Source organism: Xenopus laevis, chromosome 9_10L (genome assembly GCF_017654675.1).
Source record: "Xenopus laevis strain J_2021 chromosome 9_10L, Xenopus_laevis_v10.1, whole genome shotgun sequence".
Classification (NCBI taxonomy): Eukaryota; Metazoa; Chordata; class Amphibia; order Anura; family Pipidae; genus Xenopus; species Xenopus laevis.
In genome coordinates this window covers 4,011,968-4,028,738 of record NC_054387.1, presented here as the reverse complement: position 1 = coordinate 4,028,738, position 16,771 = coordinate 4,011,968, and the positions used below count along the sequence as shown (strand labels likewise).

At 39.5% G+C, this 16,771-nt stretch overlaps 1 protein-coding gene across 1 annotated transcript in view; it reads right to left on the bottom strand.

Annotated features, from left to right (window-relative positions):
* uqcc1.L (ubiquinol-cytochrome c reductase complex assembly factor 1 L homeolog) overlaps nt 1-16,771 on the bottom strand; it is a 46,001-nt gene that overhangs the window by 5,509 nt on the left and 23,721 nt on the right. The window contains exons 8-9 of the mRNA XM_018234790.2: nt 1,990-2,067; nt 1,611-1,724 (exon numbers count right to left, since the gene is read on the bottom strand). Coding sequence (XP_018090279.1) covers nt 1,611-1,724; nt 1,990-2,067 — 192 coding nt within the window. The remainder of the gene's footprint in view (nt 1-1,610; nt 1,725-1,989; nt 2,068-16,771) is intronic.

The window sequence follows — 16,771 nt, the reverse complement described above, 5'->3', positions numbered from 1 at the left end:
GATTCCCCAGCACGATGGTTCGCTTGGCCACCTGCTTCATATTAAAAGTGGATAATGTAAAGGCTTTATAATGTCCTTCATTATTTGCTACCAGAATTTGTTGCGGGTTTATCTGTTCCTTTAAGGGTTTTTTTTTTCCTCTTTAGGAATCAAGTTAAGTAAATAAAAGTGGTCTCTATTGCCGAGAGACTGCTAAGGATATAAAAGGATATAGCCCGTCCTTTGAGATTCACAAACTTAGTGTGGTTTTAAAAGTCATCTCTGTGTGCTACTCCTCCATAAAGAGCAACAAGTCCTGGTAACTGCTGTTACTGTCATTATGCTTCTTGGTGGACCTCTGCCGTACCCATCAAATACACAATATGGTCAAACGTATACCAATATGCCTTCTAAAAATTGGTTATTTAAACCACACGACTGACAGAGGTTCCACTACATCATACAATGACATTCTCTGGTTTGGGGAGGACTCTTTGCTGTTTCAGCAGAATAACACCACTTGTCTGAAAGGTTTGATGAGATGAGAGTGGAACAATGTGACCTTCACAGAGCCATTACCTCACCTCAATTTAACATCTGAGGGATAAACGTGCAAACCAGGTCTGATCCCTAACATCAATGCCCAGCTTCTTACATATGATGGAATCAAATCCCACCAACAATCAAACAATCTACCATCTCGTGTAAAGCCTTCCCAGAAGAGTAGATGGTATATGCTGGTTTAGCAGCAATGAGAGGACTATAGTTACATAGTTAAGTTGGGTTGAAAAAAAGACAAGTTCAACAAAGTTCAACTAGTAATAGGTGCTTTAGCTTTGGAACTAAACTAGAGATGGCTTCAAAAGCTGGCAAGAAACTGACTTCTAGTCCGGGGATTTATGGGACTGCTTGGGTGCTCTGTAGGTAGCACAGTGGGTTCTGGATAGTCTCTAACTTGGAGTATAGTTATTCAGTGTGCATTTTCATTGAAGACCTGGTATGGTCTCCTTCACCGACATATCAGCTTCTATCTATGAAAGCTTACCTTATAATCAACCACTATACAGTTCTATGTGCCTTTCTATTCCACAGACATGGTGGATATGAAATTTTCCTACAGCAGTGGAAGGATTACCACCCTGAAAGACATGGTTGCAATTTCTTTCTACCTACCCCTGCATCACTATGGTGTGCTCCATGTACTACTACTACCGCAAAGTCAGGTTGTGTTTTCTATCGGCTTGAGGAGCCACACGAGGAAAGTGCAGTAACAAGCCCCAGCCATTCATCAGGAATCGTGCCAGTTACACTGGGCTTCTGGCCAGAATATAGCCGAGAGCATTAGTTCCCTGTTAATTAAAATGAATTCAACATTCCTCTCATTTAAAGACCATAGCTTCTCACACACACATATGTGGAAAAGTTTATCGGGTCGGCTGCAGTCAGACTCATGAAGCATGGCATATTGCTGGGTATGAGAAAAGTCCTATCTATGTTTACATTCTGGAGAAAATGCTGCATTTTGGGTAAAAAAAATATGGTTGTTCGTGTCATATTTCTGCACTGTGTCTGTAACTAAGCCATTGAAACATTCATCATTGATCAGCCTAAGAAACTGGCAATTATTGTACCTGTTTCCGTACATATTCCACCATTAGTTCCAGCTTTCGGGGGTCATCACATTGTTTGTTGAAAAGGTTCCTCCACAAGGCAGCAGCGAGAATTCGGTCATCAGATATAATTCCCTAAAAACATACAACACTGAATTGATAAATGGGCGTGACCTCTATGAACAACAGGCTGTGGCCCTTTGAATATATATATTAAAGAAAACATATAATGAATCCAAGTCCTACACATAAATATTGCATACTGCTCTTTGAGATAGAAACTCTTTGCTGTCATACCACCAGTAAATGCTATTTGCCAATTAGTTGCTACGGGTTACTAGATCCGTACCTTTGTACCTTTTATTACCTTTCCCTTTATTTATTTATTAATATGGAATACCTCATCATAGCCGAATATTGCAGCATAGAAAATCTCAGTCATAGATCTCATACTGTTCTTCAGGGTCACAGAATCAATCTGAAAATGCAAAAAGACAAACGCTCCAGTTCAGGGCCATATTGGTGTTGGAAACAAAATCATGCATTAAAAAACTGTGTAAACAAGTGCATATAATAAGACAACAGGTATGTAACCTGAGGATTTCAGGATCAGTGGGGTTTCCATAATCTGGATCAACTTGGATCTCCTTCAAATGAATTGCAGAAGGAGAAGAAAATGGGTAAGCAAATGACCCATCCTTGTAAAGGGCTCTAGCACCTAAAGGCCCCAAAAAAGAGGTGAGAGGCTATTCTTGCCTAGAAAAGTCTACTACAGCATTTTCAGGCAACAATTACCTGTCAAGTGTTTGAGCAAGCTCTTTCAGGTGATTTATGGTGCAATGGGGGATTTGGGGAATTTCAAACCAGCAAACAACATCTGTAATAAATATTATGTCTTTATAAATGGGTTTCGGTGACCCTTCTTTCACCAAGTCCAAAAGAGAAACTGTCCATCTGACAATTGAAATGTATGGAGGTGCTGCCATTAAGTGGTAGATCATTCAAGTAGAGCTGTTCTGGAGGCTAAGGTATCAACATCAGTATTTATCACAGCCCTACACCCAGAGGAACCATCAAACAATGGCCCTGGTCTCTTGCTAGTTGTACTATCACAAATTAGGGATGGCTTTTTTTTACTTTTGAGGACATTTCATTGTTCTTTGGCATTCGTTATAAATTTATGTTGACTAAGGCTGATCTGGTGGATACAAGCTTGAGATGGCAAGGCCAGGAGCAAGCAAACATGAAACAATCTTAGAATATATCAACTGCTTCCCTTGAACGGAGATGTCTCCAGTATTATCAACTTTTAATGGTGATAATGGGGCCCAAGGCTTATTCACTTGGAATCTGCAGTGGTTTCCAGAATATGCTACTTCTTCAACGCCACTAATTCACATAGATATGGACTATATGTAAATATCTTAAACATACTAGAAAACAAGGATTATGATCAGCTACACACCATCATCAATGGGACACCAAACAAATAGTATGCAAACAGCTTTAATACAGATGATCCAAAGCAAGGGATTCATCCATGCATGAAAGCTCTTTTGGATACAAAGACAAGTTCTGTGATTGGACAGAGGCCTTTTGTATATAAATTGGAAAATATAGATTACAAAGTAGAATTAATTCCTGAAAGGTGGTAATGGTCTGAAAAACAAAAGTTCAAAACACAGGTCTCAGCTGTAGCGGCGCCTTAGCCAGTTCTCAGGAGGGCTTTACTAGGTAATAACTAGCCAACTTTGTTTTAGAAGGCAGACATAGCTTGGAAGTCCTTCTGTCTAGAGACACTTAAGAGCAGGTCGGCAAAGCAGAGGTCTGAAATGGAGACCTCGACTGGGCTGTCATCCAAATAGGGCCCTCAAAACAGCAGGGGCCCTTTAAGATCCCAATGACTAGCTGTGTCAATCAAAGCAGAGACGACTTGGTCTATCCCCCTTGCTGTGAGAATGTAATCTTTGCTTTTCTTTCCCCTCCAAATTACATAAAATTTAAACATTATAGGTGTATTGGGAAAAAAGCTAAATAATGAAGTCATTTTTTTTAGATGGCTTTCAATACATCTGGCTCCAATTCGGCATGAGGGAGGCCACAGCTTTACCTTTTGTTATACTTGTGTTCCTTAATCTATTATGTGTCTGTACAAAGACCCCACTTCCACACCTTATAAATAGAACATATTTCAGTATGGCTGTTATTATATTGGAATGGTGTGTAATTTCGATTTTTATTTTTCAATTTGGTACCAGCATCTTGTAAATCAACACGTTTTATAGCCAAGAACATTTCTGTAAGTCAGGATGTTTATATGAATAAATGGAAATAATGGGGTATATCTTTGTCTCCCCCATCCCAGTACAGGTTTAAATGGAAGTCAAGGGTTATGAGTTTTTTTAACCCATACTTCCAGTGGGTCCCTGATAAACATAACATACATTTCAGTGCATAACAGAGGTTAAAACTTACTATATATTAATATTCTATTAAGAGAAAGCCCGTGGCTCAGTTCTTTATATAGAAGGAGATACTTCCACAAGTACAACAGATAGAACAATCAATAATCACAAATAAACTAGCCTGGAAAAAGCATTTTTGTCTGTGTTTTTGACATCTGCAGTCATCTTCCCTATTGTTATCATATATGTTGTGTTTTTAGCTTCTTGGTCATTGACTTCAGCAGGGATCCCCAACCTTTTTCAGCCTATAGAATATTCCATCCAAGGATTCCTGATTGCATACAAATGTAGAATGGGTGTCCTTAATCTCAATGGTCACCACATCATCAAAAAGACCCAATAAGGAATAAACTGGACTGTGTTTGGAATTTGCAGCTACACTGGCTTTGATTTAAGGGATGAGCTTCAGTTTATTGGGTATTTCAAGTAGAATCACTTTCCAGGCTTACATATGCTGACTAGAAAGCCCTGAACTACACTGAAGGGCCCAAAACCAGTCTACAATTGGAATGCTATCAGCTGTTTCTACTCGGTGAGCTACGGTCTATAAGGCACTCCATGAAAATGGAAAATCGTCTCAAAATTCCTAATGTTTTGCATAAAAAAGGGGAGGGTCTCCTCAATCCCAACGTGGTGCTCATCTATCCTTTTGGCTACAAGGTCTATCATTTATATATATAGAAACCCCCTGTTTGACCAGTATAAAATATGAGCTTTCTAATGGAGTGACAGCAGCAGGTAGTAGATCAAGCAGCAAGAAACCTGGAAGCAAACAGTGGTGTTGTACAACATTTACAAAAGATCTTCACATGGAAAGATGAAAACATACAATTTTACCCTCCAATGACATAGGAACTGCTGGCGTTATGTGATTTCTAATTATACTCCTGTTGCTCTGGGCAATGGAGTGTGACGCAGCTTTATGAATTTCCTTCCTTTGGTAATATATAATATCTGGCCAAGATCTGAAAACAGAAGCACTTTCTATAGCTCTCTTTATATGGAGTGTATAGATTCGTTGCACGTTATGATATATGGGAAATTTTAGACACACTTTTGCTTTGTAGTCGCAGACACGCTTTGGAGAGCTTACAATTCCCATCAAGTCCACTTGACAAAATCTATGAGCTTTCAAACCCTAAGTGCACTATAAATTCTTTCACATAAACAGGACAGTTGGCCATTAACCCATTTAAGTACATCTATGTGTAGATTTCATTACAGGGTAAATAGGTTTCTAGGCTCATGGAACTCCAGCTGAGGCACCTGGAGGAGTTCTGTAGAAGAGCCAAATAAGTGGCATCCTTGCCATAGGACAACCAAATGAATGAAGATTTGCGGGGTTGAATAATGTCTTTGTGATTTTTTTTGTTATCTAAATAACTATATTCCTGAAGTATTAATGAATTCTAGAGATGGCTAGGTTATCAGTAGAAGACCTTCTACTGAGCATGACAGCTATTACCTCAAGTACTCATGGATCAGTGAGATTTAAACAAGTGTTCTTAGTCTTCACTTTGTAAAAAGAGTACACGCAAGCATGAAAAATGTTCCTGAGGGTGACAAATAAGGGCTGAGATTGGCTATTTGGTGGCCTCTATGTGGACTGGCAGTATAAATGAGTCTCTGTTTGGCAGTACATCTGGTTTTATGCAACCAATACTTGTCTCCAAGCCTGGAATTCTACTAAAAACACTATGGCAGAATCATCACTCTCTCCACACCATTAACATCCAAGTCTCCATTGGTGTGCGGTTTGACCACCGGTTGGGTGGGTTTGGGTTGAAATTTGGCCAACCATTATGGGTTAGGGTTGGGTGCAAGTCAGACTGGGGAGGTACACTCCTCTACTGCTCCCAAAGATTCCATGTCTTGGCCAGAGGCATGAGCAGAAGTAGCGTAGAGATCAAGAAAACGCAGGTAACGGATGGGTCCTACAATGGTAAAATTTTGCTAGTAAGGGTCGGGTGTGAGTTAAAATTTTGTGGGTTAGGGTCAGGTGCGAGTTTTTCCTGACCTGCACATCACTACAACTCTCTACCAATATATAGCTATGGGCAAATAATTACTGTTCATTATTTTTTTTTATTTTTGGATGGATGTGTACTATTTAAAAAAATGTTCCCAGCATGGAAAACAATTGTCCGAATGTGATTTGACATTTCATCGGGAAAGAAATAATAGGTTTTACCGTACCGTATGTTTAATAAAAACATAATTTAGCAACATAATTCATCAGCCTGGTGCATCAAAGGATGCACCAACTTGGAAACGTTTTTTTTCAGGATTCGGCCGAACCCAATTGCCTGGTGGAACAAATCAGAATGATCATAATGATCAGGTGACTGTTTAAATTATCATTATGCAACTTTAGATTGGAAGTCGGTGCATCCCTAAAATGCCCCAAGTAGTAGAAAAAAATTGATAAACAGTCTCGATCTTTTATAAATCTGCCCTTGTGTTTTTCAAATTATGTACAAAAATGCCAACATTTAAATCATTTTAACTCTGCGCCCACAAAACTCGCACATTTCAGTAGCACGGGATGTCCAACATCCCATTTATTGAGTCGTGGGAATATTTAGCGTAACCCTCCTTTTAAACAGTGGCCAAATGCACCAAACTTACACCTTGTTATGTATGTTATCCATTTGCACAAAGTAAATATTAAACCCCCATAAGGCCTACTACTGTTGATATATAATGTTTTGAGAGCAATTTGCTCAAGCTGTTAAAAAAGGACCAATTGACTACCCAACGGCAAGTTTTCAAGGGGTTAATGCCACATTTTAAAACTCCCAGCAAAAGCATACACATTTCGGTAACACGATATGGGCTTTAATTTTCTTCTCTCTCTCCGAGCTGTTGGTTTTTACTTCAGGTACACGGCCCCGAAGTACTGCAATTAAAGCAGTCACTGTTTATTTTCCCTGATTCTTTACATTTGCCCGACGCAAGTTTTGTAATAAGTGTTAAGCAATTCTCAAGGTAACAATTTTACTGTGTCATAAAAAGAGCATAGCAGATATATTGCGAGGCGTGGAATTTGTTTATTTAAAAACGGAGAAGTAATTTATGGAGTGTGCGACATGTAACCCAGTCTGCCTTATTAAAGCAAAGTAATGCTAATTTACAATGTATTCCGCTGAGAAAAAACATGTCTTGAAACTGGTTTTTAGAAAGCGCCGCGCTCATTGGTCAGACATGACATCATTGTTTGCGAGCGCCATAAAAAAATCTAATTGGACCAACAGATAAGTTGCAATCATAATGTAAACCTTCCAATGTGTCTTTTGTTAGTTTATCAAGGGCTTATTAAAATATTGTAATAACCAGATGGAAGTAGGACCGGGATCCCTTGCGCAGGTGTTTATAGTTGGAAAAAAAATAAATAAAATTGTAAATGATGCACTCGTTGCTTTTATATGATGGAAAATTGATGGCTGTAAGTTTTAAATTTAATTACAAGTTTATTATAATGGCCAAATAGTTTTTCGCGAATTCCGCAAGCCGCAGGAGATTTGCCAGGGCAAAGGAAAGCGGTGAGGTTCTCCCATGGCTGCTTTGTTGGTGATCAGGGATCGTATTTAAAGAAATATCCAAGCTAAATTGTATTTTGATTTTCTGCTAAGTGGAATTTTAGAACCAGCTCAGATTTTATTTCAAAAGCTCCACACATTTGAACAAACCTAAATAATTGATGTTTCATTGATTCGCATCAACTGGGGGACGTTATTCTCCTTGCACCTTTTGCTTTCTAATATGGTTTAGAATCATACATGTTCTACAGACATGTACAATTATTATCCAGAAAGAGCCAAAATATGGGAATGCCATTTCTCAAAGAGACCACCCAAACAATGTAGTCATCCAAGCCCCTCTTCTTAAAGCCCATCACAACATCACCCAGCAGGGCATTCCACAGCCTCATCATGAAGAACCATTTGTGTTGCTTCAAGTGAAAGTTCTATTGACTAAGTCTAAAGAGGGACCTCTTGTTCTTTTCTATGTGACATAAGATTCCCTTCTATCTGACTATAATGTCCTTTTGTAAAGAGTAATCATGTCCCCTCGTAAGCGACTTTTCTCCACTGAAAAGAACCCCAACCTTGATAGTCTTTGCTCGTAGTTTAATTGCTCCATTTTTTACCCATTTAGTTGCACGTCTCTGGACTCTCTCCAGCTCATTAATATCCTTCTTAAGGACTGGGAACCAATACTGCACAGCATACTAAAGATGAGGCCTTACCAGGGATCAGTAGACAAGATACCTAGGTAGCTGTAGAAGTTGCGTGGTGTGTAGACCATTGGTTGCAGGAAAGATAGTTTGTTTCCAATTCAGACATTTAGAGCTGAGAAATACAGGTAGAAATAATAGAATTCTACCTGTATCTGACAATTCAGCAGTAAACCATGGGCAATGTTCAAAATTTTCTGACCTGCCCAACGATGAGCCAACCAATATCCAAGTCTTCTGTCAATATCGGTCGGCTCATCTCCCGATATACACGCACCAAATATCTGCTGGGTTTTAAGTGAAGAAGCACAAGGAACATGTATTATTAGTAGGCTGAGGTGTCTTGGTGGGTATAACCCTTGTAAAGGATAGTCTTGTGGTCACAAATTGCATAATTAATACTTAATTAAATAGAACTATGTAATTGAAATTTACACTACCTGCCTCACGGTTAGCAAGTTGGAAATTGGTTGAAAATTGGAAATTGGTTTGATCTATCGATTATTCCTTCGATCGTTCGAATTGCGCTATATCCTTCGATATTCGAAGTCGAAGGATTTCAATTCAGCAGCCGAATATTGAGGGTTAATTAACCCTCGATATTCAACCCTAGGTAAATTTGCCCCAAAGTGTTGCGGACTACTGACACACCAAGTATATAAGAAAATAGGGGCATACAGGACCAAGATAAATTGAAATAGGGGCACACAAGGGAAGAGAGGGAGGGAGAAAATAGGGGCACACAGGGCAAGAGTGAGAAAGGGAGAGGAAATAGGAGCATACAGGGTAGGAGAGAAAGCGAAAGGAAGAAATAGGGGCAAAGGGGTAAGAGAGAGAGAAAAAGAAAGAAATAGGGGCACATGGCATAAGAGAGAGAGAGAGAGAAAGGAAGAAATAGGGGCACACAGGGCAAGAGTGAGAGAGAGAAAGGGGAAAAAAGGGCACAAAATTGAGGGAGGAATAGGGGCATGAGAGAGAGAGAGCGAAAGAGCGAGGAAGGAAATAGCAGTGGACTGGACCAATCAGGATTGGGGCAGGTTGGACAGATTCAGGTTGGGAGTGGGCTCAATCAGGTTGGGGGTAGGCTGGGCCTATAAAATTGGGCGTGGACTGGACTTGTGGAGTTGGGGGCAGGCTGGACTTACGAAATTGGGGGTGGCTGGGCAGTGTCATGTCCTGGGGGAATACTTGTCCATGCTCACCACTGGCGTGGGGCCCTATTGGGCCCAATTGGTCCAATAGGCCGGCCCTGACAGTGGACCCACTGCTATTTGCTTAAAAGGAAACTTTGGTATGTTTCTTTTACTCAACGACTTTGTGCTGCGTTATAGTCAACCTGAAATCCAACGCGCGGTCCATTTTGAGTAGTCAATAGTGCGACACTGCTTAGAGATGATTTTTTTTTTTACCTTCCAATGGATCAACAAGAACAAAGGAATTATTTAAGCAAAAGGTTGAACTTGGTAGACATGTGTCTTCACTTACTGTGTAACTAGGCAATAAGAATCATAGTAAGAAAAATCTAAAAACATAATCTTCCTGATTTCTGGCTCCAGGAGGCCACTCATTCTAATAACCAGATTGCATTTTAATGTACACAATCAAGAGAGGCAGAAAAGAAAGTCTATTCAAATAAAAAGATTATTGAGAAGTTTGTATTAAAAGATACCGGTATGGACCTGGTATCCAGACTGTCAGCCTGGAGTTTTTCAGAAAAGGGATCTTTCTGTAATTTAGATCTTCATACATTAAGTCTATTAAAAATTCATGTAAACATTAAGGGGGTTAGTTATCAACGGTCGAGTTTTAGAGGTTTGTGAGGTTTTTTTATACCTCGAAAGAACTCACAACTCTAAAGTTTTCTGATTTAATAAAATATTTGAATGTAAAAAACACAAATCAGTGTCGTCAGGGTGAAAACCTTAAAATACTCGAATTGATCAAGTTTTCAGTGAAACCCACAGAAAAAAACTCGAACGAGGGCTACAAACATCTTCAAATGGTTCAAGGGACCTCTGCCATTGAGGCTTCTACTGTAGCTATTTCCAGCTTCGGGGTACAATAAATCTCGAAAAAATAATTTTACCCGAAAATTTGAGTCAACTCAACCTTTGATAAATAAACGCCTTAATAAACCAATAGGATTGTTTTGCCTCCAATAAGGATTTATTGTTACAGGATTTATTGTTTTATTATTACAGAGAAAAAGGAAAATAAATGTTAAAAATTTGAATCGATTAAAAACAAATGCACCGTGGGTAGAAATCATGACAATCTGCATCTGCCACAATTGCGCTCAATGTGGCAGAAATGAAACTGCACATGTTCCTTAAAGGAGAAGGAAAGCTACAGAGGCATTTTATTGCCAATAGAGCTGCAAAAGCGCAAGCTAGAGTGCTATATTTATTCTGTAGAATGTTTTACCATACTTGAGTTTGTTTAGGAAAGGAGCTGCCGTATTAGCTTGGTGTGACATCACTTCCTTTCTGAGTCTCTCCCTGCTCACTTATAGCTCTGGGCTCAGATTACAGCAGAAAGGGAGACAGGAGCAAACTGAGCATGCTCAAGCCCTAGCCCTGGAGGTTTAAGCTGAAAACAGGAAGTCTGATACAGAAGCCCATGAGTACACAATAGAAGGAAAGAAATGTGCTGTTTCTTTTGACAGAGCAGCATTACTTTGAGGGTTTACTGATATATTTAGGTGGACCTTTCTGATAAAGCTTACTTAGTTTTAACCTTTCCTTCTCCTTTAATGGGGTGCATGTTGAGCCTAACATTTGGACAGTGGGGACTACATCACTTTGGGCTTTAAAATGACATTAGTATACGATTCGTCTTGTGCAAGCAACTGAGGGAAGCCTAAAATTAGCACCACATTCAGGGTTGACAGTAGCCCCAGGGTTCCCCAGCATCAATAAGTGCCCTTGTGTGTGATTCAGCTGTAGAGACAGGGCAGACAAAATGGCGCTTAAAGCATCTATGTAAAAAGTGCAAGTACCTTTAATGAATGGCATAAAAAACGTCAGCTTCCATTTGAGCACAACTTCAATAGCGTCTGCGTTCATAAACAACCCTTAATTTAATGGGAATCTAGCTCAGGTAGGATTCAATTCCCGATAATGGGGTATATGTATCAAAGAGTGAAGTTAGAGATCGCCACAGTCTGCTAGAGTTTCTGTGGGATTTTGAAAGGCGTATTTATCAAAGGATGAACTTTCACGTTCACCAATTGATAAATACTTTTTTTAAAAATTCTATAGAAATGAATGGAGAGTGGTGGTACTCTAGAGGACTGTGGCAATGTCTTCACCCTTTGATAAATATTCCTCATTATCGGGCAAAAAAAACGGGCTCACTCTTTGATAAATATACCCCAATGTCTTATGTGTCAATTTTCTTTAGCTTCGGGCGAATCACATTATCTCCCTGCACCTTCGGGCATTAAACTCTTCGCATCAGGGTTGTACACAGAACCACATACAATCAGTATCGCTTTATAAGATCAATGACGATAATAATAAATGATATTTATAAGCGCACATAGAGTCAGGGGGCTATACCAAATTCGAAGCAATTGGGTAAAGAAACAGCCTCATGCTGCGAAGAATAGGCTTTTCATACTACACAGCTGGTGAACAGTACAGTTTGTCCAGTTTTTCGGAGAACTTGTGTGATCGTGTTTTAAAAGGTAACACAAAACCGCGCTTCCTTTATTGCCAACGTAGACACTTCTTGAAAATCAGGGTTAGATTGTGCCGTACATTTGAGAGCAGATGAAAAGAGCACTTGGTTGTTCAGCAGGTTGTGTGCCGCTAAAGCAGACCAATGGTTAAACATGCGCTTGCCAATGTTTTAAGAGTGCAGAAGGTTCCAAATTACAGATAAAATAAACAATGACAAGCCTGTGAAAACTTTGGGCTGCCATGTTCTCTGATCTTAACAAGGGTCTCTTTATTACTGTAACCTTTCAGAAGTGAATAAAAATGATTGCTTTGCCCTGGTTCTGCTCTCACAGCATCAGGAAGGAGGGAGGACGGCACTCAAAAGAAGGGCGGAAAATAAGCGCCGCAGTAAAATGGTAGCAGTGTAAAGCGTCGTTAAAAATGACATCTTACATCTTTCAGGGCATAAAAACCCTCATCATTTGTTGTAGATGGATTTATGAAAAAAAAATATAAAGAAAACCAAAATACAAACTGAACGAATGGTCCAAATTTCAAATTAACTCTACTTTTGTAAAGTTGGTTTGGCCAAAAATGACAGCATAGTGTAGGATTACCCATCACCCTGCCAACTTTCCTTAATGAAAACATGGTTCTTACTCTTAGCTTGCTCAGTGCCTGAGTCTGGGGGGGGGGTCAGGTGATTTATCTACAGTGCAATGAAGTCTTCTTTAAGTAAAGATCATACACTGGCCAAGAAAAATGGTGAAGATCTCTTCAGGTTGACTATTAATTTGCAATAATTTGTTGGGCCTTCGGTAATGCTGTCTGGATGCAATTTACTTTCCAACTCAATAGGTCTTTCTTCCTGTAATGTCCCACCAGTTACCTTGCTTTGTTTAAAAGACTTTGGGGGGGCCCATTTACTTAGTTCGAGTGAAGGAATAGAGGAAAAATAGTTTGAATTTCGAATGTTTTTTTTGGCTACTTCGACCATCGAATGGGCTACTTCGACCTTCGATTACGACCTTCGAATCGAACGATTCGAACTAAAAATCGTTTGACTATTCGACCATTCGCTAGTCGAAGTACTGTCTCTTCAAAAAAATTCTTCGACCCCCTAAAACCTACCGAGGCTAATGTTAGCCTCTGATCGAAGAAATATCCTTCGGTCGATGGATTGAAATCCTTCGAATTGTTCGATTCGAAGGATTTAATCGTTGGATCAAACGATTATTCCTTCGATTGTTCGATCGTAGGAATAGCGTAAAATCCTTCGACTTCGGTATTCGAAGTATTTTACTTCGACCCTAGGTAAATCTGCCCCTAAAAGTTTTCTACTGCTATAGAATGGACTTGACTAAACATTATATACATTAGTCCCATCATACTAAAGATCGATTCTTCCAAACATGTCCACCATAGCTCCATATATTTGTGATCTTGGGCAAACCTCTCCTAGGTGACAAGGCACTGCATCTACTTAGCATGCTTTGTAGGTGCCTACAGGACAATGGTTGCTGCACACTCTTGTTTATGGCAAGGTGGCAAAGAATTTATGAAGAAATTAAGGGGCCAATTCATTAACTTCGAGTGAAGGATTCGAAGTAAAAAAAACTTCGAATTTCGAAGCGTTTTTTTGGCTACTTCGACCATCAACTACGACTTTGAATCGAAGGACTCGAACTAAAAATCGTTCGACTATTCGATAGTCGAAGTACTGTCTCTTTAAGAAAAAACTTCGACCCCCTAGTGCGCCATATAAAAGCTACCGAACCCAATGTTAGCCTATGGGGAAGGTCCCCGTAGGCTTGGCTAAGTTTTTTTGGTCGCTGGATAATCCTTCAAATTGTTCGATTCTAAGGCTTTGATCGAACGATTATTCCTTCGAGCGTACTATCGCAGTATTTGCGCAAAATCCTTCGACTTCGATATTCGAAGTATTTTCATTCCCAGTTAATTAACCCTCGATATTCGACCCTTGATGAATTTGCCCCTAAGTTTTGGTGGTAACTTTGGAGAAATGAACCTTCCTTGACTGTGGTCACCTGAAAATCTAGGCAGCTAGAGAAGACCATCCCTCCAATCCTGTCCACCCTAGTTTTATATATTTTTAATCCTGGGAAAACTCTCCTTGGTGACAAAAGCACTCAGCATGCTTTGTAGGTGCCTACAGGACAATGGTTGCTGCACACTCTTGTTTATGGCAAGGTGGCAAAGAATTTATGAAGAAATTAAGGGGCCAATTCATTAACTTCGAGTGAAGGATTCGAAGTAAAAAAACTTCGAATTTCGAAGTGTTTTTTTGGCTACTTCGACCATCAACTACGACTTTGAATCGAAGGACTCAAACTAAAAATCGTTCGACTATTCGATAGTCGAAGTACTGTCTCTTTAAGAAAAAACTTCGACCCCCTAGTGCGCCATATAAAAGCTACCGAACCCAATGTTAGCCTATGGGGAAGGTCCCCGTAGGCTTGGCTAAGTTTTTTTGGTCGCTGGATAATCCTTTGAATTGTTCGATTCTAAGGATTTGATCGAACGATTATTCCTTCGAGCGTACTATCGCAGTATTTGCGCAAAATCCTTCGACTTCGACATTCGAAGTATTTTCATTCCCAGTTAATTAACCCTCGATATTCGACCCTTGATGAATTTGCCCCTAAGTTTTGGTGGTAACTTTGGAGAAATGAACCTTCCTTGACTGTGGTCACCTTAAAATCTAGGCAGCTAGAGAAGACCATCCCTCCAATCCTGTCCACCCTAGTTTTATATATTTTTAATCCTGGGAAAACTCTCCTTGGTGACAAAAGCACTCAGCATGCTTTGTAGGTGCCTACAGGACAGTGGTTGCTGCACACTCTTGTATATGGCAAGGTGGCAAAGAATTTATGAAGAAATTAAGTTTTGGTGGCAACTTTTGAGAAAGGAACCTTCCTTGACCGTGTTCACCTGAAAATCTAGGCAGCTAGAGAAGACCATTCCTCCAATACTGTCCACCATAGTTTTATATATTTTTAATCTTGGGAAAACTCTCCTTGGTGACAAAAGCACTGCATCTACTCGGCATGCTTTGTAGGTGCCTACAGGACAATGGTTGCTGTACACTTTTGTTTATGACAAAATGAGAAAAAATTCATCAAGATATGAAGTTTTGGTGGCAACTTTGGAGAAATGAACCTTTCTTTAACGTGGGCATCTGGAAATATAGGCAGATAGAGAAGCCAATTATTTTCTTAAATACCTTCGACTGGAGCAAAAAAACAAATTGATCTCTTTCGAAAGTGGATAAAAAATAATCAGCCGTTTTTAGGCTAGGAATATTATATTGTTGGATATCTAATATATCGCCATCGCCTGCTAGGACAACAACTAAGCTGATCTTGCTTATCGTTTGGATTGGCTGGAAGCTACTCTTAGTGGCCCATTCATTAAGTTCGAGTGAAGGAATAGAAGGAAAAAAACTTCGAATTTCGAAGTGTTTTTTTGGCTACTTCGACCTTCGAATCTAAGGATTCGAACTAAAAATCGTTCAACTATCGACCAGTCGAAGTACTGTCTCTTTAATATAAAACTTCGACCCCCTAGTTCGCCACCTAAAAACTACCGAACCCAATGTTAGCCTATGCTGAAGGTCCCCATAGGCTTGCCTAACTTTTTTTGGTCGAAGGATAATCCTTTGATCGTTGGATTAAAATCCTTTGAATCGTTCGATTCGAAGGATTTAATCGTTCGATCGAAGTAATTGCGCAAAATCTCATTTTCATTTTTTTCATTCCCCAGTCGAATATCGAGGGTTGATTAACCCTCGATATTCGACCCTTGATGAATTTGCCCCTTAATATTGTTGGAAATTGGAAATTATAAGTGGAATGTAATTTCACTATGTTTTTAACTTAAAATTCCATTTCTTTTTAAACTGGATAAGCACACATTTGTGATTTCTGAATTAGAAAAAACACTTTCGAAAATGCGATTTTTAATACTAACATGGTGATTTGTGTCTCAATTTTGCCTTCTGTACTGCATTCCTAAATCACACCTGGAGATTTTTTGTAATTATCAAATAAAAGCCCTCAACCATCATAAACAAATTTAACCAGAAGAAAAAAAAAACATAAAACAGTAGGGAGACCTCCAGTACAGTTAGATGCTCATTGATACATCTTCCATTGCACGGTGGGCTGCAGCGAAGCACACTTTATTTTGACTACTAGCACTTGCAGTCACACCCTCTTCCCTCTCCAAATCAATGGGGTGCAGTGTTTGTTCTGTATGAATATTTGACTTCTTGTGCCGATGTCCTCTTTCATTTGACATGCAGCAAGGTTCTCCAGTGAGAATATCCCCTGCTCTCTGTAGTTCATGTGTTGTTAACGGGACTAAGGGGCCGATTCACTAACTTCGAGTGAAGGATTCGAAGTAAAAAAAACTTCGAATTTCAAAGTGTTTTTTGGGCTACTTCGACCTTCGACTTCGAATCGAAGGATTCAAACTAAAAATCGTTCGACTATTCGACCATTCGATAGTCGAAGTACTGTCTCTTTAAAAAAAACTTCGACCCCCTAGTTCGCCATCTAAAACCTACCGAACTCAATGTTAGCCTATGGGGAAGGTCCCCATAGGCTTTCCTAAGTTTTTTTGATCGAAGGATATTCCTTCGATCGGTGGATTAAAATCCTTCGAATCGAATTATTCGAAGGATTTAATCGTTCGATCGAAGGAATAATCCTTCGATCGTTCGATCGTACAATCTAAGCTAAATCCGATATTCGAAGTTGAAGGATTTTAATACCCAGTCGAATATCGAGGGTTAAT